At 35.4% G+C, this 22,742-nt stretch overlaps 1 protein-coding gene across 1 annotated transcript in view; it reads left to right on the forward strand.

Annotated features, from left to right (window-relative positions):
* Ankrd31 (ankyrin repeat domain 31) overlaps positions 1 to 22,742 on the forward strand; it is a 163,656-nt gene that overhangs the window by 56,782 nt on the left and 84,132 nt on the right. The window contains exons 10-11 of the mRNA XM_040273425.2: positions 9,654 to 9,809; positions 10,671 to 10,813. Of these exons, the coding sequence (XP_040129359.2) occupies positions 9,654 to 9,809; positions 10,671 to 10,813 (299 nt within the window). The remainder of the gene's footprint in view (positions 1 to 9,653; positions 9,810 to 10,670; positions 10,814 to 22,742) is intronic.

The following is a 22,742-nucleotide window of genomic DNA, read 5'->3' on the forward strand; positions in this document are numbered from 1 at the left end:
AATTAATATTGTCAAAATGGCCATACTACCAAAAGCGTTATTCAGATTTAATGCAATTCCTATTAAAATCTCAGTGATATTCTTCATAGAATTAGAAAAGCAAACATTGAAATTTATTTAGAAAAATAAGAGACCCAGAATAGCTAAAGCAATCTTTAGCAGGAAAAGTGAAGCAGGAGGCATCGTACTAGACCTTAAACTATATTACAGAGCTATAATAATAAAAACAGCATGGTAATGGCACCAAAATAGGCTTATAGACCAGTGGTTCAGAATAGAGGACACAGAGACAAACCCACATAAATATGGTTGTGTCATACTAGACAAAGGTACCAAAAACATTCACTGGAGAAAACTTAGTCTATTCAATAAATGGTGCTAGCAAAACTGAAAATCCGTATGTAGCAAAGTGAAATTAAACCTTTGTCTCTCACCCTGCACAAAAATAAACTCAAAGTGGATCAAAGACTTAGGCACTAGAACAGAGACCCTGCACCTAATAGAAGAAAAAATAGACCCAAATCTTCACCACATTGGCCTAGGATCTGACTTCCTTAACAAGACTCTTAAAGCTCAAGAAGTAAAATCAAGAATTAATAAATGGGGTGGATTCAAATTAAAAAGCTTTTCTCAGCAAAGGAAACAATTAATAAAGTGATGAAAGAGCCTACAGATGGGGAGAAAATACAACATCCACCTCCAAAAAGCATTAATCTCTAGGATATATAAAGAACTTAAAATATTTAACACCAAAAAAAAAAAAGGTCAATAAATGGTCTAAGGAATTGAACAGACACTTAAAAGAAGAAGAAATACAATTGATAAACAAATATATGAAAAAGTGTTCAACATCATTAGCAATTAGAGAAATGCAAATCAAAACTGCTCTAAGATTTCATCTCACTCCTGTTAGAATGGCAGTCATCAAAAATATAGGCAACAATAAATATTGGCAAGGATGTGATGAAAAAAGTACACTCATACATTATTGGTGGAACTGCAAATTTTTACAACCACTATGGAAATCAGTATGGAGATTCCTCAGAAAATTGGGAATGGAATCACCATTTGACCCTGCTATCCCACCCCTTGGTTTATACCCAAAGGACTTAAAATCAGCATACTATAGTGACGCAGCCACATCAATGTTTATAGAAGTTCAATTCAAAATAGCTAGACTATGGAACCAACCTAGATGTCCCTCAATAGATGAATGGATAAAGAAAATATGGTATATATACTCAATGGAATATTACTCAGCTTTATAAAAGAGTAAAATTATGGAATTTGCCAGTAAATGGTTGGAGTTGGAGAATATCATGCTAAGCAAAATCAGCCAATTCTACAAAATGAAAGGCCTAATGTTTTCTCTAATATGCAGATGCTAATTCATAATAAGGCAGGGGGCACTAGGGAAAAATAGCGTTACGTTAGATTAGGTAGAGGGAAGTGATGGGAAGGGAGAGGTGGGGATGTGGGGATAGGAAAGACAGTAGAATGAAACAGACATTATTACTGTATGTATATATGTGAATGCATGGCCCATATGATTCTGAAACATGTACACTCACAAAAATGAGAAATTATATCCCATCTATGTGTGATATATCAAAGTGCATAAATGCATTCTAATGTCATATATAACTAATTAAAACAATTTAAAAAATTAAAAAAAATTTTAAAAGAGAAAAGATATTAAGAAACCATGAACAGAAAATTCAAGAAATCTAGGATAACATTGAAAGGCCAAATTTAAGATTCACTGGGGTATATGAAGGCTCTGAAATACAAACTAAAAAATGTGCACAATCTTTTCAATGAAATAATATGCTTCACTTTTCTTACTAAGGATTGCTTCTGCTGTTCTAGGTCTCTTATTTTCCCAAATGAATTTCTAAACTGCTTTTTCTAGTTCTGTGAGGAATGTCACTGGAATTTTGATTGTAGCTGCATTAAATCCATATAGTGTTTGGGTAGTATGACCATTTGGACAATATCAGTTCTGTCTATTCAGGAACATTGGAGGTTTTTCCATCTTCTAAGTTCTTCTTCAATTTCTTTCTGTAGTGTTCTGTAGTATTCATTGTAGAGGTCCCATACTTCTTTTGTTAGATTGATTCCCAAGTACTTTTTTAAATTCAATCTGCTTACTAATGAGATGGAAATTCAGATACAAGAAGCATATAGAACTTCAAATATAGAAAATCACAAGAGATTCACTTCAAGATACATTATTATGAAAATGCCTAACATACAGAATAAGGACAGAATTTTAAAAGCTTCAAGAGAAAAAAGACTGGTCATATTTAGGAGTAAACCTGTCTGGATTTCAACTGATTTCTCAACCCAACTCCTAAAAGCCAGGAGAGCTTGAAATAATATATACAAAGCTCTGACAGAAAATGTGTGCCAAGCAGGAATACTGAACAGCAAAATTAAGCTTCAGAGTTGAAGATGAGATAAAAAAACTTCCATGATAAACAAAAGCTAGAATTCATAACTACAAATCCTGAACTATAAAACATATTTAACAAAATTTTCATGAAGAAGAAATAAGGAATAAGAATGAAAACCAGCATAGGGAGGAATTCCACTAGGAAAATAGTCAATTAAAGAAGAAACAAGTCCAATTTAAACATTAGAAATAAATCAAAATAGCAGGAAATAAAAATCATCTCAATAATAACATTGAATGTAAACAGTCTAAACTCTTTAATCAAAACACATATGGGTAAGCAGATTGGATTTAAAAAATACTTGGGAATCAATCTGACAAAAGAGGTAAATGACCTCTACAATGAAAACTATAAAACACTAAAGAAAGAAATTGAAGAAGAACTTAGAAGATCGAAAAACCTCCCACGTTCCTGTATAGGCAGAACTATATTGTCCAAATGGTCATACTACCCAAACACTATACGGATTTAGTGTAGCTCTCATTAAAATTCCAATGACATTCCTTACAGAACTAGAAAAAGCAGTTTAGAAATTCATTTGGGAAAATAAGAGACCTAGAACAGCAGAAGCAATCCTTAGTGAGAAAAGTGAAGCAGGAAGCTTCACAATACAAGACTTAAATTATATTGCAGAGCTATAGTAACAAAGCCAGAATGGTACTGGCACCAAAACAGACAAAAAGACTAATGGAATAGAGTAGAAGACACAGAGACAAACCCACATAAATCCAGTTATCTGATATAAGACAAAGGTGCTAAAAACACATGCTGGAGAAAAGATAACCTATTTTTAAACAAATGATGGTGCTGGGAAAACTGGAATTCCATATGTAGCAGAATGAAATTGAACCCCCATCTCTCACCTGCACAAAACTCAACCCCAAGTGGATCAAAGACCTAGGAATTAGACTAGAAACTCTGCACTTCTAGAAGAAAATATAGGCCTGACACTCCAATATGTTGGCGAAGGAACTGACATCCTTAACAAGACTCTTAAAGCACAAGAAATAAAATAGAAAATTAGTAAATGGGATGATATCAAATTAAAAAGCTTTTTCACAGCAAAGGAAACAATCAAGAGGATGAAGAGAGAGCTTCCAGAATGGAAGAAAATCTTTGCTACCTGCACTTCAGATAGAGTACCAATATCCAGGATATCCAAAGAACTCAAAAACTTAATACCAAAACAACAAAGAACCCAATTAATAAGTGGGCAAAGGAACAGAACAGGCAATTTACAGAAAAAATGTAAATAGTCAACAAATATATGAAAGAATGTTCATCTGTAGCAATTAGAGAAATGCAAATTAAAACTACATTGAGATTCCATCTCACTCCAATCAGAATGGCAACAATCAAGAATACAAGTAACAATAAGTGTTGGTGAGATTGTGGGGAAAAGGGTACACTCATACATTGCTGGTGGAATTGCAAATTGGTGCAACTCTCTGGAAAGCAGTATGGAGAGTCCTCAGAAAACTTGGAATGGAACCACCATTTGACCCTTGTTATATATCCAAAAGAGTTAAAATCAGTATACTACAGAGATACAGCCACATCACTGTTTATAGCAGCTCAATCCGTAAGAGCTAAGCTATGGAACAAATGTAGGTGCCCTTCAACAGAGAATGGATAAAGAAAATGTAGTGTATATATACACAATGGAGTATTCCTCAGCCATAAAGAAGAATGACTTTATAGCATTTGCCAGTAAATGATAGAACTGGATTCTGTCATGCAATGTGAAATAAGCCAATTCCAAAAATCCAAAGGTCAAATGTCTTCTCTGATATGCAGAAGCTAATCCAAATGGGGGAGGGTGGTAAAAAAAATAGAAGAAAGACCAATGAAGTAGACAACGTGGAATGAAAGAAGAGAGGAAGGATGGAATAGGAAGAGACAGTAGAATAAATCTGACCTAACTTTCCTATGAACATATATGAATATACCACTGTGAATCTCGCCATACTTTACAGCCACAAAACACTAATTTAAAAAAATGTAAATAAATAGCAGAAAGGTAGTGGAAAAGAGGGAAGGAAACAAGGAGGGAGGAAGATAGGGAAAAGGGAAGTACTGGAGACTGAATTAGAACAAATTATATTTCTTGCTTTTATAATTATGTCAAAATGAATCCTATTTTATGTTAAAATGAATCAATAAAAATATATTGGAAATGAAAAAAGGTATATTAGAAAGCTACTGAAATTAAAGTAATTTGGCACTGGTATGGGAATATGATGCAAATATGTAATAAAGATGAAGTCTTAAATTGGTGGTAAAAAGCAAGAGAAAGTAATAGTGAAAAACATGAACAAAATTTGGTCCCTTTAACATTTCTTATTCTTAAGTGGATATTAGGGGGCTGGGGTTGTAGCTCAATGGTTTAGAGTGCTTACCTAGCATGTTTGAGGCACTGGGTTTGATTCTCAGCACCACATATTAATCAATCAATCAATCAATCAATCAATATCAATCAACAACTAAAAAGAAATTTTAAAAAAATTTAAGTGGATTATTTAGGTTGATCAAAGATTTCAATGAAAACAAAAACAAAACACTCTAGAAGAAAACATAGATGAACCTTTTTATAATTTTGGTGTGGAAAAGTCTTTTTGTGGTCAAAACCAGAAAGGAGCTAGGAGGGAAAAGAATTATAAAATTGACTTTATACATTAAAAAATGTATAGAAATGTACCCTAAAGAAGATCAAACATCAAACAAAGCAGAAATATTAGTATATTGCATAAGGGGTTCATTTTATTAGCATGCAAAATTTTTTATGAGGCCAAAGAACATGATGGATATGTCAATGAGCCTTGATGGTGGTGGTGATTTCATGCATATATACTTACCTCTCAACTCATTGAATTGTATACATTAAATGCAGCTTTTTGTATATCAAAATATTGATAATAAAAGCTGATAACAAAAGGAAAAAGAACAAGAAAATATGTAAAGGAAATGAATAAGCAGTTCACAGAAAAAAAATGTATTACACACACACACACACACACACACACACACACACACACTCTTGAATCCAAACTTATCCAATTAGGACTTTAACCTATGAATTTGGAGAAGGCACAGTTCAGTTTGTTAACACTTTCAGTGTTATGCCAAACATTTAAGGGAGTTCTAAACAGACTCTCCCACTACAACCAAAAGGAAATATTTCCCAACTCATATTTGAGGCCACTATGAAACTGACACCAAAATCAAAGGTATTATAAAACCAGAGGCTGATATCCTTCATGAATGTAATTGCAAAAATTCTACACAAAATTTGACTAAATCCAATATAATATAACACATCACCAAATGGTGTTTATCCCAGGAATGCAGCATTGGTTTTATGTTTGAAAACCACTCACTATTATTTATTATATTAAGCTAAAAAACAAAGAACTATACGAGGCAGAGAAAACGTTTGACAACATCAAAAATTCGTTTCTAGTGAAAACTCTTAGTAAGTTAGGAGCACAGGGAAATTTTCCCAACCTGACAAAAGCTGTCTCCAGAAAACAATTTATATTTAATAGTGAAAGACTAAATTCTTTCCTTAAAATCAGAAATAAGACAGGCAGGTATATCTATTCTTACCACTTTTGTGTAATATTATACTGAAAGTTGTAGCCAGTTTAATCAGAAAGAAAAAGAAAAGGTATCCAGTTTGGAAAGGAAGAATTAAAGCTGTCTTTATTCACAAACAGCATAATCATCTATGCAGAAAATCTAATGAAACATATTTATAAATTATACACTATTATAATTTAGCTTAGCAAAGTTGTAGGATTCAAGATCTACAAATATCAATTATTTTCTATATTCTAGCAATAAAAACTACAATGTAAAATTTGAAAACCAGGAGTATAAAGTAAAAAATGTAAAATAGGAATAAATCTTATAAAAGATATAAATGATAGGTACACTGAAACTTATAAAATATCACCTAGAAAAATCAAAGAAAATTTGTTGCAGACAAATATCTTGTTCTTCAGTCACAATATTCAATATTCAATATTGCTAAGCTATCTCTTTACTCAGGTTTATTTATGGAGTGCATAGAATCCTGTCTTAGCGATTTTTGCTGCTGTGACTAAAGGATCTGACCAGAACAATTTTAGGGGAGAAAATTTTTATTTTAGGGCTCACAGTTTTTGAGGCCTTAGTCCATGGAAGAGTGGCTCCATTTCTCAGGACTCAAGATCCTTGGGGGTTCCAGGTGAGGCTGAACATTGTGGCAGAGGGAAGCAGGTCACATGACCAACAGGAAGCAGAGAGAGGTCTCCACTTGTCAGACACAAATATATACCCAGAGCCACAGCCCAATTCCCACCTCCTCCAGCCACACCCTACCACTTCAGTTACCACTCAATTAATTCATGGGATTAAATCACTGATTGGGTTAAGACTCTTATAGTCAATCATTTCTCTTCCGAACCTTCTTGTGCTGTCTTACACATGAGCTTTTGGGGGACATCTCACATCCAAACCATAAGAAATCCCAATCAAAATGCCTCCTGAATTTTTTTTTTGTAGAAAGTCATGAACTATTCATTTAGAAATGTAAAGGACCTTGAGTAGCAAAATAACTGAAAAAGAACAAAGTTGGAAGGCTAAAATTACCTGTTTTCAAGCATTATTGTATAGCTGTGATAATCAAATCAGCATGACATTGGTATCAAAATAGGGAAATAGGTTAATGGAACAAAAAGTTCAGAAATAAAACCATGTATTTATTGACAACTGGGTTTTGACAGAGGCACAAGGGCAATGAATGTAATGGAGAATAATTGAATATGCAACAAAATGTTATTGAATGTATTTTTTAAGATGGTATTGGATTTTGTTTTAGCTGGTAATCAGGTTACTTGAAGATTAACTTAATTATTTTAATGCTTTAAAAAAACCCTCATGCAGATGTAATGTATCCTCATTTTAGGACTAGTTTAGCCCTGTTGACTGAGACATGGCCCTTTGGGTGAGTGGGGGGGTGTCGTCTCTTTTAAATGCCCTGGTTGGTCTGCAGAGTGTCTCTAATTAGGATGGTGGGATTGTGAATGTCTCCCAACCTTACATGAGCTCTGATAGTTGTTATGGCTTTTCAGTAGTTATTCTTGCCCAACTTCAGGGAGACTCATCTTTATACATGAGCAGTTTATCATACAGATAATAACTCAAAGAGCAACTTTATGAGTTGTATGGCCTTTCCTCTATTCTCTCATTTCTGTGCCCTATCTTACAAGTTCTAACCCCCTTAGCCTCCCCATTCTCTAACTCTGTCCCCTCATGAGCAGGATCACCTTACTCTGCTCTTCCTATCCCACTTGTACTGTATTCTGGAAAGTTTATCCAAACAAGAAGCCAGGGTAATCTTAGGGATCACCTTGTTTATTTCCTTTCAGAGGATCATAAATCTGAACTGCCTGTTTTCTAATGCTTGAAAATAGGTCTCCCCATGTATTTTGTAGGCCTTCAAGTTGTTGATCCTGGCAGGGTAATTCACAACAGTTATTTAGTCATGACTGGGAATAAATGTCTTCCATAACTTATTTTTCATTGAAAAAAATTTATTCTTAATTTGTTATTTTTAATAAATTACATAATTATAATAGAAGAGAAGTGCAACTGGTGCAAACAGATTTTGGAGTAAGCACCACAGTTTCTTGGTAAGCATATAGATTATCTGATGGGAGAATGCTTTGTACTCTGAGGAATAGGAAAGTAGGGTTAAATATTCAGCAGTTAGGTTTGTTTTACAGTAAAACTAAACGAAGTGAGTTCAATAAAAAGCAAGGAAGTTAAACTGCAGTCCATTAAGAATGTTGCTGTAGTACTCAGTTAGCTTTATGAGATTTTAAAATGAATCTGGTTAGCTAGATCCAGCTTGGAAAAAGTATTATCAAAACTATCCTGAAATTTAGGATAGCATCCCTCCTCCCCATATTGACAGAATTTGGATTATCTAAATGAGGAGTTTCAGCATTTTAGGAGGCACAATTGAGAATTGATACTTGGTATGTATCATCTGGAAAATTATTCTAATTGTGCATTTCCTGGCGTAGGAAATAAACTATTGCCATAATTCTTTATTTAATTTCATGACAGATACTTTTAGCAAAGAAAATTTAGCATTCCCTTTTCTGGTCTAATTGGGATTAGTTTTTGTACCTCTGTGATTGTCTTATCATGATTTTATTAGATATTCTAACACTTTATAAAGTTTGATAATGTGTTAGTTCTGTCACTGCAATAAATACCTGAGATAATTGACTTCTAATGAGAAAAGGTTTATTTTGGTTCACAGTTTTGAGGTTTTAGTCCACTATTGGTTGGTCTTGTTGCTTTGGACCTGTGGTGGGCAGCACATCATGGCAGGAGCACATGGTGGGGCAGAACTGCTTACATCATGAGCAAGAAACAAAAGAGAAGAAAAGGAAGGGATGGGGGTTCCACTATCCCCTTAAGAGAGCATGCCCCAGTGACTATCAGGGCCCACCTTTTAAAAAGTCCACCAGCCTCCCAGTAGTACCACCCTAGGACACTACTCTAACATATGGGCCTTTGAAGGACATTCAAGATCCAAACCATGGCAGATGATACTTAATTCTAGATTTAAATAATTATTTTATGAGATTTTGTGTGTGTGTGTGTGTGTGTGTGTGTGTGTGTGTGTGTGTATGTAGGGGATTGAACCCAGGGGCACTTAACCACTGGAGCACACACTTTTTTGTATTTTATTTAGAGACAGGGTCTCGCTGAGTTGCTTAGTGCCTCACCAAGTTGCTGAGGCTGGCTTTGAACTCAAAATCCTTCTGTCCTAGCCTTCCATGTTGCTAGGATTACAGGCATGTGCCACCACATCCGGCTATTTTTATGAGAACTTTTAAGAAAACAATTGGTTAGTCTTCCCAATATGTACTTCTCATGAGAGTTTTAATTAATATACACTGCTTATCAGGATTTTTAATTTACTGAAAATATTTTAAAACTAATAACATTTGTCATTTTTTCTTTTTTGTATATAGAGCTTAGATTAAACTCCAAACATGTTAGGATTAACAGATGAAATACTGTTTCATAACATAATATTCCACACTTCCAGAGTGTTTAGTGGAATCAACCAGTTGCTTGTTTCTCCTGGTTTTCAAATAAGGAGTTATTTCTCTTTTGTTCATCCCCTCATTTCAGAAAAAATGAAGATGAATAAACTACGTCTTTCTAACATAAACCGGAAAAACATTTTTGGAGAGAACTTATTGTATAAGGCTGCTCTGCACAATGATGCTGATCTCATACATCTTTGTATTAAAAAAGGTGCAAATGTTAATCAGCCAAGTTATGCTGGTAAGTTAGGGTTACCTCCTCAAGTTTTCCTGATAGTGGTTTGTAGGTTTAGCAGAATCACTGCCATGAAAGTGTAGCAGAGTGGGCCTAAGGCAAGTCCTAAAGCTTTCTTGTAATTTTCTTGCTTAAGAAGCTCTTTGCCATTATCTTCAGGGAAGAGGGTAAGGTGAGGAGGGTGAGTGGCAGAAAAAGAGCATTATATTTCTTCAAAGATTGTGGCAAGTGTCCATCTACAGTGCCATTATACAGAAAGAAGGATGGTCCCTGAGTCTGGTTTTGCGTGATCATTGTCACTATGGGCTCAACTTTGGAGGAGAAATGTGGTCAAGAAACTGAAGGTACCCTTATCTGGGGGTTAAGGGAAGATTTGTGACAAAATGGTAGATATACAGCAGGAATAATGATGACCAGGGAGATGGAGAGAATAGAATATAGAGGTAAAGAGGTTCAGATAGGTTGTTCAGAAAACAGCAGTCTTTCTGTAAGGCTGGGTGTCTAGTGTAGTCTTCCTTGTGGGGAGAATATGATATGTTCTTCTGGAGATGAGTGAGTAAAGATACTTAGGTACTTAACAAACTGAATAGCACTGGGCCAGCCTGAATGGTGCTTTAGGTACATAAGAATACTTTAAAATACTTGACTTTTTTCATATTTTTCCACAACAGAGTTGAGAGAGAGGAATTTGATTTGTTCCTCAGATTTATTGAATCCACTATATAATACAGGGTGCTTTAATGGTGATGTTATATTGTCTCATATAGTCAAAATATTTTTTAAAAAAATTAGTATTTTTAAGCACAAGCACAAAACATTATTAATATATCAAATATAAACAAATGTCATTTCTTTTTTGTATAACAGGTTGGACAGCACTTCATGAAGCTAGTTTAAAAGGATTTTATCGCACAGCAAGTGAACTATTAAAAAGTGGAGCAGATGTAAATATCAAAGGAATGAACCAGATCACTCCTCTACATGATGCTGTGATAAATGGACATTATAAGGTACTTGAATGATTTTGTTTGCAGAGTAAATATTGTGTTCTGCAAATGTTAAATATCTCTGGGACCATATAACAGAAAAACATAGGGAATTTCAATTTTGGTTCATTCTGCTAATGAACATTTAGGATTTATAATAAAATTTTACTGTTCAATGTGTTTTTAAATTTTTTTTAGTTGTAGATGGACACAATATCTTTATTCTTACTTATTTATTTTTATGTGGCGCTGAGGACCAAACCCAGGGCCTCATGCATGCAAGGTAAGCGTTCTACCACTGAGCTATAATCGGTTCTCTCAATGGGATTTTTGTGCTTAATTGGTAGATGTCATTTTACATATACTTTTTTTGCCTTTGAAGGAGGGGTGGGGTCTTACTCTGCTGCCCAGGCTCATCTCAAACTCCTGGGCTCAGTTGAGGGAACCACATCCCCTGCCTCAGCCTTGGGAGTAGCTTGGAATATATGCTTGTGCCACCAAGCCCAACTGGTAGATGCTATTTTACATATTATTTTATGAATATACAGAACATTTTATATTTATATATAGTTAATTTTTTCAGCTTTTTCTCCTTTAAAACTCTTTTCATGTGGTGCTTTATGTTCTTTTTAAGAATATATTCTTCTTATAGAATGTTACACAATGATATCCAGCTCTGATTGGAAGTGTATAGCCTCATGGAGTCCTGTGCCATTTTCAGAATCAGCATAGTACACAGTAACCTCCCAGGGCTAATCATCAGTAAATACATACCTGTGAGATTGTACCGCTAGTTAAAATATCAAAATACTATAATTCCATATTGGTTAGTAGTACCTACAATAAATGTTACATTAAGTAAAATTATGAATTCCATTATACATGGTTTATTTCAGAAACCACATATGCTCTGAGCTTCCTACATTTCTTTTTGTAGTACTGTGAATTGAACCCAGAAGTACCCTGCTACTGAACTATATCCAAGCCCTTTTTAAAAATTTCTTTTAATTAGTTATACATGAAAGTAGAATGCATGTATGCATTTTGATGTATCATGCATAGATGGGGTATAATTTTTCATTTTTCTGAGGGTACATGTTATAGAATCACATTGGTCATGCAGTCATATATGTACATAAGGTAATAAATTCTACTATTTTTCTTATCCCCATATCCCCTCCTTTCCTCTCCCTTCACTCCTCTCTACCTAATCTAAGGTAACTCAGTTCTTCCCTAGCACCCACCCCCTTATTGGGAATTAGCATCCACATATTAGAGAAAACATTCATCCTTTATTTTTTTAGGATTGGCTTATTTTGCTTAGTGTGATATTCTCCAGCTCCATCCATTTACTAGCAAATGTCATAATTTCATTCTTCTTTTTTGGGGAGCGAGGTGTACCAGGGGTTGAAGTGAAGGACACTCAACCACTGAGTCATATCCCCAGCCCTATTTTGTACTTTATTTAGAGATAGAGTCTTACTGAGTTGCTTAGTGCCTCTCTTTCGCTGAGGCTGGATTGAGCTCATGATCCTCCTGTCTCAGCCTCCTGAGCCACTGGGATTACAGACATAAAGTTCCATGCCCGGTTCATTCTTCTTGAAAGCTGAGTAATATATATATTACATTTATATGTAATTATATATATATATAATCACATTTTCTTATCCATTTATCTATTGAAGGACACCTAGGTTGGTTCCGCAGCTTAATTATTGTGAATTGAGCTGTTATAAACATTAGTGTGGCTGTGTTACTGTGGTATGCTGATTTTAAGTCCTTTGGGTATAAACTAAGGAGTGGGATAGCTGGGTCAAATGGTTCTATTCCAAGTTTCTGAGGACTCTTCATACTGCTTTCCATAGTGGTTGCACCAGTTTGTAGTCCCACCAGAGCAGTTCTAACTCCAGAGATGGGAGTTCAAATCATTCCCACAGGAGTAAAGGGCCTCTTCCTCAAGGAACAGTAGGCTTATTATTGGGACACAGTTCTTCTACTCTAAAAGGACTTATGATAAGTCCTGGGGTAATTGATCCTGATTATGAAGGTGAAATAAAAATTATAGCCAGTTCTCCAAGGGGTATATCAGTAATTTCACCAGGAAATAGAATAGCACCCAGCACACATTTGGATAGCACAAAACAGGAAAACTTCAGACCTGGGAATCTGGATGTCCTAAAGAATTTTTCTCAGGCAACCTCTTTGAGATGAACTATCTCCATTGGTTTGTTGCCCAGCATTTTTTTCATTGAAGTTGCTATTACACAAGATTTCAACAGTAGCTTGATCTTTGTTTTGATCTCAGTTATTTTTGGCTCCACTATGTTGGAATTATTTGCAATAACTGCTGAAAGCAGCTTTGTCAAGTCCCCTCTTTGATTTACACCCCAGAACTTGACTGAAAATAGTACAGTGACTTCATTAAGTATTATAAAAAACTCATGCCAGGAAACCTTGAGAAGCTACAATAGAAAGATACCAAGGCTGTTTAGGAGGATGAAATGAGAATATCTGTCTACTAGTGGGTCAGTTAAACATGTCCTTTTCTGGAAGAAGCAAGTGACTGAGCTTCACCATTTCACCATTTGGAGTGTGCTTCTTGCAGAGGGTTTTTTTTCTTTTGACTCACCCCACAAAGCACCATGCTTTGGGGTTATTGGACTTGGTACTTCATTTAAGCCACACAGAGAGATGAATACTATTGCTATATTCCCATGAAGAAAAATATTAAATTGAAACCAACCCCATCACCAGTGTGTCTCAGAATAAAAGGAGCTTGTTAAGTGAAACCATTGTAAAGTATTATCTCCTCTATCCTGCTTTTTTGCCAGGATATTAACTAAGCAACATTCATACCCTTTTCAGGATTTTATATTAGAGTCCACAGACTTAATTGAAACCATACAGAGAGAATGGTAAACTTGAAAACATTTTTCAGGGGCTTGGCATTATTGAAAAGAGGATCATATAGTGTGGGTTACAGTTGAGGGAGCTGTGCTGGTATTATGGTTTGGTTGTGAATTGTTCCCCAAAAGCTTATATGTGAGACAATGCAAGAAAGTTTAGAGGAGAAATGATTGAGTTATGAGAGCCTTAACCCAATCAGCAAATTAATCCCCTGATGGGGATTAACTGAGTGGTAACTGAAGGCAGGTGGGATGTGGCTGGAGGAGGTGGGCATTGGGGGCATGCCTTTGGTGTATATATTTTGTATCTGGAGAGTGGAGCCTCTCTCTGCTGTGTGATCATCATGTGAGCCACTTCCCTGTGCCATACTCTTCCTCCATGATGTTTTGCCTAACCTGGAGCCTGGAGAAATGGAGCCTGTTGTCTATGGAGACTTCCAAAACTGTGAACCCCGCCCCCCTCCATATAAACCTTTTCTCCTCTATGGTTATTCTAGTCAGGTGTTTTAGTCAAAGCAGCAAAAAAACTGACATAAACAGCCAGTAAGACAGGGATCTCAAAAGCAAGAGACCCCTGACCTATAGTCCAAAATATCTTGATCTGTTTGTATTTCCTCCTGTGTTAGAATTTTAAAAAATAGAATCTTAAACCAGAAAGGGAATCTTTAGGATAATTTCCTTGGTGTTTTCTTTTCTTTTTTTAAAATAAAATGCCCAAGATCTAGAGAAGTACAGCAACTAGGTATGAGACTCCAGGTCACACAACTGGGTTGTGGCTGAAACATGACTATTGCCACATGACTACTGATCCTTACAAAGATCACTTGGCTGAGGTAGGGTTTGTCATTTTTCCATAGTAAGGTTATTCCTCCACCATTTATATAACTAACCACTTTGTAAGGAAATCTTGAATATAGTCCACACTTAAGGATTGGGGAAGTTAATCTTCACTGTCTTGAGGTTGAATAAAGAAGTGTTTTTATATTCTTTTGTTTTTCATATACCCACATAATTAATTTTATTGGTGTGCTTTGTTTTCTCATAAGGGTTTGAATTATTGTCTCTCATCACTTGCTGTTTGCCCAGTTACCTTTAGTATTCTTTTAAGCCAATAAATTCTCTCAACTTTTGTTTACCTGAGAATGTCTATTTTGCCTTCATTTTTTTAAAGGACAGTTTTGGTAGATAGAAGATTCTTGGATGACAGTTGCTTTTCTTTTTCTCCCTCTTCCTTTTTTTAAAGCATTTTAACTCACTAACTCCATTCTTTCTGGCCTCCATTTCTTCTTTGCTAATAAGTTAGGTGTTAATTTTACTTGAATTCCAATCTAAGTGATGTTATTTTTTCTCTTGCTACTTTAAGGATTACTTTTGAATTTTAAGATTTTTAACTATTTATTTATGCATAAGCTTTGGAGTTTATCATATTTAGAGTTTGTTGAACTCCTAGGATGTGTAAACTCATGGTTGGCATAAAGTTTTCAGCCTTTATTTCCTTAAATATTTTTTCCTGTGCCTTTTGCTCTCTTCTCTTCTTCAGAAACTCCTACTATATGTATGTAGGTATGGTTTATGGTGTCCCACATTTCTTCAATGCTCTGTTCACTTTTATAAAGTTTTTTTTTCTGTTATTCAGATTGTATAATCTTTATTAATTTTTTTTCCAGTTCGACTGTGGTTCCTCTGAAACTCAAACCTACTTTTAAGGCTCTCTGGTGAATTTTTCATTTTGGTTATAATTTTCAACTCTAGAATTTCAGTTTGTTTCTTTGTTTACAATTTATGTCTCTCTGTTAATATTCTCTATTTGATGAATCATTGTCATCATCCCTTTCTTCAAATCTGTACAAATGGTTTCCTTAATTGTTTGAATATATTCAATAGATGTTTTGGAGTACTTTCCCACAAATATAGGCCCTCTCAGAGAAGATTCTATTGATGCTTTTTAATGATGTATATAGGCCACACTTTACTGTGTCTGCATGTATCTCTTCCTCCCTCTCCCCTCCCCCACCCCGTTCAATCTAGACAATTTAGATAAAGTATTGTAGCAACTCTGTGCTCATTTCTCCCAACACATACCCAAACAGGGATGTTGTTTGTTTGCTTTTTGTTTAGTGATTTGGCCTCACTCAGAATTGTTTTCTTATTTTTAATCTTTAACTTGGCTTCTTTGGGAACACCTTGATTCAGGACCATTTAGTGTTCAATTACTGATTTGTCAGAGGTTATGTTTAAGCTTACTAAACTAGGAAAGTTTTCACTTTTTTTAAGAAAATTAAATTTTATTTATTCTGATTACTTATATATAACAGCATAATGCAGTTTAATTCATATTACACAAATACAGCACAATTTTTCATGTCTCTGGTTGAACACAAAGTAGAGTCATACCATTTTTGTTTTCATACATGTACTTAGGTAATGATATCTGTCTCATTCCACTGTCTTTCCTACCTCCACTCTCCCTCTCTTCCCTAACCTCCCTTTTCCCTATCTAAAGTTCATCTATTCCTCCCATGCTCCTCCCACCAGTCCCCATTATGAGTCAGCATTCTTATATCAGAGAAGACCTTCGGCATTTGGTTTTTAGGGACTGGCTTACTTTACTTAGCATTATATTCTCCAACTCTATCCATTTACCTGGTTGCCATGACTTTATTCTCTTTTAATGCTGAGTATTATTCCATTGGGTATATACCACATTTTCTTTATCCATTCATCTATTGAAGGGTATCTAGGTTGTATCCAAAATTTAGCTATTGTGAATTGTGCTTCTATAAACATTGATGTAGCTATGTCCCTATAGTATGCTGTTTTGAAGTCCTTGGGATATAGAATGAGGAGTGGGATAGCTGGGTCAAATGGTAGTTCCATTCCAAGTTTTCTTTTTTCATTTTTTATTGGTTGTTCAAAACATTACAGTGCTCTTGACATATCATATTTCATACATTTGATTCAAGTGGGTTCTAAGGAATCTCCATACTGCTTTCTAGATTGGTTATACCGGCAATGTATGAGTGTACCTTTTTCTCCCTATCCTTGCCAACACTTATTGTTGTTTGTATTCTTAATAGCTGCCATTCTGACTGGAGTGAGATGAAATCTTAGAGTAGTTTTGATTTGCATTTCTCTAATTGCTAGAGATGTTGCACATTTTTTCATGTATTTGTTGATTGATTGTCTATCATCTTCTGAGAAGTGTCTCTTCAGTTCCTTGGCCCATTTATTGAATGGATTATTTGTTTTTGTGTGTGTGTTAAGATTTTTGAGTTCTTTACACACCCTAGAGATTAGTGCTCTATCTGATGAGCGTGTAGTAAAAATTTGCTTCCAATCTGTAGGCTCTCTGTTCACTTCACTGATTGTTTCTTTTTCTGAGAAGAAGCTTTTTAGTTTGAATCCATTCCTTTTATTGATTCTTGATTTTAATTCTTAAACTATAGGAGTCTTACTAAGGAAGTCGGGGCCTAATCTGACATGATGGAGATTTAGGCCTACTTTTTCTTCTATAGACACAGTGTCTCTGGTTTAATTCCTAGGTCCTTGATCCACTTTGAGTTGAGTTTTGTGCATGGTGAGAGGGGCTTAATTTCATTTGGTTGCATATGGGTTTCCAGTTTTCCCAGCACCATTTGTTGAAGAGGCTATCTTTTCTCCAGTATATCTTTTTGGTGCTTTTGTCTAATATAAGATAAATGTATTTATGTGGGTTAAACTCTGTGTCTTCTATTCTGTACCATTGGTCTAAAGGTCTATTTTGGTGCCAATATCATGCCATTTTTGTTACTATAGCCCTGTAGTATAGTTTAAGGTCTGGTATAGTGATACCACCCACTTCATTCTTCTTGCTAAGGATTGCTTTAGCTATTCTGCGTCCTTAGTTTTCTAGATGAATTTCATGACTGCTTTTTCCATTTCTATGAGGAACATCATTGGGATTTTGATTGGAATTGCATTAAATCTGTATAGTGCTTTTGATAGTATGGCCATTGTGACAATATTAATTCTGCCTACCCAAGAACAAGGGAGATCTTTCTATCTTCTAAGGTCTTCTTTAATTTCTTTCTTTAGCGTTCTGTAGTTTTCATTGTAGAGGACCTTCACCTCTTTTGTAAGTTGATTCACTGATATATAGATTCACTGATATGTAGAAATGCTTTTGATTTATGGGTGTTGATTTTATATCCTGATACCTTGCCAAATTCATTCACTAGTTGTAAAAGTTTTCTCGTGGACTTTTTTGGGTCTTCTCTGTATAGAACCATATCACTGGCAAATAGTGCTAATTTGAGTTCTTCTTTTCCTATCTGTATGCTTTTAATTTTTTTCTTCTGTCTAATTGCTCTGGCTAGAGTTTCAAGAACTATGTTAAATAGAAGTGGTCAAAGAGGGCATCCCTGTCTTGTTCCAGTTTTTAGAGGGAGTTGCTTTCAATTTTTCTCCATTTAGAATGATGTTGACATGGGGCTTAGCATAGAAAGCTTTTACAATGTTGAGATAAATACCTGTTATCCCTAATTTTTCTAGTGTTTTGAACATGAAGGGATGCTGTATTTTATCAAATGCTTTTTCTGCATCTAATGAGATGGTCATTATCTTTAAGTCTACTGATATGATGAATTATATTTATTGATTTCTGTATGTTGAACCAACCAACCTTGTATCCCTGGGATGAACCCCACTTGATTGTGGTGCACTATCTTTTGTATATATTTTTGTATGCAATTTGCTAGATTTTTATTGAGAATTTTTGCATATCTGTTCATTAGAGATATTAGTGTGAGGTTTTCTTTCTTTGGTGTGTTTTTGCCTGGTTTGGGAATCAGGGTGATATTGGTCTCATAGGATGAGTTTGGAAGTGTTCCCTCCTTTTCTGTTTCATGAAATAATTTGAGGAGTATTGGTATAGGTATTCTTTGAAGGTCTTGTAGAACTCAGCTGTGTATCCATCCTGTCCTGGGCTTTTCTTGGTTGGTAGGCTTCTGATGGCATCTTCTATTTCATTGTTTGAAATTTATCTATTCAAATTGTGTATATCATTCTGGTTCAGTTTGGACAGATCATGTGCCTCTAGAAATTTACCGATGCCTGCAGTATTTTCTATTTTATTGGTGTACAAATTTTCAAAATAATATCTAATTATCTTCTGTATTTCGGTAGTGTGTGTCGTGATATACCTTTTTCATCATGGATGTTAGTAATTTGAGTTTTCTCTCTCCTCTTCAGTAGCATGGCTAAAGTTTTATCAATTTTATTTATTTTTTTCAAAGAACCAACTTTTTGTTTTGTCAATTTTTTTCAATTGTTTCTTTTGTTTCGATTTCATCTCTAATTTTAATTATTTTCTGTCTTCTGCTTTTGGTGTTGTTTTATTCTTTTTCTAGGGCTTTGAGATGCAATATTAGGTCATTTATTTGTTGATTTTTTTCTTCTTTTAAGGAATGAACTCTATGCAATGAACTTTCCTCTTAGTACTGCCTTCATAGTGTCCTAGAGATTTTGATGTTGTATTAGTGTTCTCATTTACCTCCAAGAATTTTTTAATTTCTTCTTTGATATATTTTGCAACCCACTGTTCATTCAATAGCATATTATTTAGTCTCCAGGTGTTGAGTAGCTTCTGTTTTTTATTTTATCATTGGTTTCTAATTTCATTCCATTATGATCTGATAGAATGTAGGGTAGTATCTCTGCTTATTCTATTTGCTAAGTGTTGCTTTGTGGCATACTATGGTGGTCTGTTTTAGAGAAGGATCCATGTGCTGCTGAGAAGAAAGTGTATTCACTCATTGATGATGAAATATTCTCTATATGTCAGTTGAGTCTAAGTTATAGATTGTTTTATTGAGTTCTATCATTTCTTTGTTCAGCTTTTGTTTGGAAGATCTATCCAGTGATGAAAGAGGTGTTTTAAAGTCACCCAGAATTTTGTGTTGTAAGTCTATTTGACTCTTGAACTTGACAAGAGTTTGTTTGATGAATGTAGATGCTCCATTTTTTTGGCACATATATATTTATAATTGTTATATCTTGTTGACATATGGTTCCCTTGGGCAGTATAAAATGTCCTTCTTTATCCCTTTTGATCACCTTTGTCTTGAAATCTACTTTATTTGATATGAGGATAGAAACTCCTGTGCTGGGTTTCTGTTCTCGTGACTAAAAGGCTCAGGGGTTACTCCAGTTAAGCTGGGCTAATTGGGCTGCACGAAATAACCATACAAGAGACACAAATACCTTTTTCTTTGGGGTCAATGTGACGGCTCCTCTGACCTTAAAGGTCCGCAGGAGGAGAGAGATCGAGAGCATGCGCTGACCCCTTTTATTGAGGAGAAGCTATTCAAATGAGGCAAGGGGTCAGGTTTCAGGGGGCTGAGTCTCTCTTCATGATGTCCACTGTCAGCAGGTTGACTGACACCTGGGTAGGCCACACTCAGGAGCACAGTAAGAGAAGGGGACACACACAAGGTACTTCCATGGAAGATTCTATCCTAAACAGGGCAAGGGGTTATGTTACAAAGGAACAGGTGAGCATAGCTTCACCCATGGAGCTGTATCAAGACACACCCATGCAGGAGACACTGACCCTCAAACCCAAGAAGGGTGGGGAAAGCTCTGCCTCTTTTCTGCGACTGAGCGCCTCAGCACCCAGCCAGGGAGTGTGACTCAGTCACATGTAAGGTTGGTCTCCCACACTCCTGCTTGCTTCTGAAGTTCATTTGAGTGGTATGTTTTTTCCCAACCTTTCACCTTTAGTCTATGGATGTCTTCTCCTATGATATGAGTCTCTTGGAGGCAGCATATTGTTGGGTCTTTTTTTTAATTCAATCTGCCAGTCTATTTCTTTTTTTAATATTTATTTTTTAGTTGTAGTTAGACACAGTACCTCTATTTATTTATTTTTATGTGGTGCTAAGGATTGAACCCAGGGCCTCACATGTACTAGGTAGGTGTGGCTCTCTACCATTGAGCCACACCCCAACCCAGTCTACGTTATTCGATTGGTGAGTTTAGGCCATTAACATTCAGGATTATTATTGAGACATGATTTGTATTTCTAGCCATTCTTGTTTATTTTTGGTATTTAACCAACTTGGTTTCTTCTTTGATTAGCTTTTCCTTTAGTGTAATACCTCCCTTTGCTGATTTTCATTGTTGTTTTTCATTTCCTCCTCATGGAATATTTTGCTTAGGATGTTCCATAGTGCAGGCTTTCTAGTTGTAAATTCTTTTAACTTTTATCATGGAAGGTTTTTATTTCATCATCAAATCTAAAGCTTAATTTTACTGGATATAAGATTCTTGGTTGACATCCATTTTTATAAGAGCTTGGTATATGTTGTCCAGGATCTTCTAGCTTTCAGGATCTGGGTTGAAAAATCTACAGATATCCTAATTGGTTTCCTCCTATATGTAATCTTGATTTCTTTCTCTCATGGGTTTTAAGGTGTTTTCCTTATTCTGTATGCTAGGCATTTTTATTATAATGTGCCTTGGTGTGCATCTGTTGTGATTTTGTACCTTTGGTGTCCTGTTAGGCTCTTGTATTTGTTTTTCCAATTTATTCTTCAAGTTTGGAAATTTTCTGATATTATTTCATTGAATAAATTGCTCATTCCTTTGGTTTGGAACTCTATGCCTTCCTCTATCCCAATTACTCTTAAATTTGGTCTTTTTATGTTATCCCATATTTCTTGAATGTTCTGCTTATGGTTTCTTACCATCTTTACTGTCTGACCTAAATTCTTTATGAGATTATATATTTTGTCTTCATTGTCTTCGGTCCTGTCTTCCAAGTGGTCTAATCTGTTGGTGTTGCTTTCTAGTGAGCTTTTAATTTGGCTTATTGTTTCTTTCATTTCAAGGATTTCTGTTCATTTTTTTCAGAACCTCCATCTCCTTATTGAAGTAGTGTTTTGCTTTCTGTATTTGCTTATGTAGCTCTTTATCGAAATGATCTTTTGCTGCCTGTACTTATTCTCTTATACCATCCTTTAATTCACAGAACATTTTAATTATGTACATCCTGAACTCCTTCTCTCTCATTTCTTCTATTGTGTTAGCCATGGATTATAATAATGTTGTATCTTGATTTGGGGGGGGCATTTTTTCCCTTGTTTTTTTCATGTTGTTTGTGTATCTTTCCTTCTAGCACTGAGGATCCACAGCGGTACTGGTTTTTACAGTTTAGGCTTATAGTGTCCCTGCAGTGTTCTAATACTTCTCCTTTTATACGAAGAACAATGTTAGCAGATCCCAGTACAACCAGTATACAACCTTAAACCAAACGGTTGCTATTAAGGTGTTTATAGCTTTGTCACAATATACAGAAATGCTGAGTTCAATTAATTTTTACAACATAAACAGTAGATTTGCAGAAGAGTTTACGGTTTCTGATGGTGGACAAAGACCCATGGGTGAGGTGTAATATGTGATGTTGAGGGGGTTGGAGGTGAGGAGACAGAGTTACTAGATCTTAGGAAGTGTGAAAAAGGAATCTAAAGAAGATGGCTAGTATCAGGGGAAGAGACAGGAAGTGATTTTGGGAAAACAAGTAAGTGGGAAGACAAAAGAGTATATAAAATAAATAAACATAAGTATTAAGAAAATAAAAATATAAAAATATGAAATAAAAGAATATATAACACAACTGTAATATACTATTCAGACATCCCAGTCCTCAGTATCCTAATTAATGCAGAGTACTTGGTTTCACAAATGTTAAATGTGAGCATGGGAAAATAGGTTTTGGGGGGGGCGGTCTTAAAGGAAGAAACAAGGATTGTTTTTGTTGGAGTTCAGTATCTTTATTGCTTCTCTTCTCATCCAATAAGTGGTGTTTTCTGTTACTTGCTGGTATCTCCACCCTCACTATGTTGAAGGTTTCCAGGGTGGGAGGGTTGGTCTTGGGTTCAGGGCCCCTGGAAGTGGAGTATGGCACCAGCCGGTCCCTAATAAGCCTGTACCCCAAGGATCTCCTTTGGGGTCCACTTGTGTGATGTGGTAGCCTGGTCTTATCTCCTTATATTGCTTGTAGACCTCAC

The sequence above is a fragment of the Ictidomys tridecemlineatus genome, chromosome 1, assembly GCF_052094955.1.
Source record: "Ictidomys tridecemlineatus isolate mIctTri1 chromosome 1, mIctTri1.hap1, whole genome shotgun sequence".
NCBI classification, from domain to species: Eukaryota; Metazoa; Chordata; class Mammalia; order Rodentia; family Sciuridae; genus Ictidomys; species Ictidomys tridecemlineatus.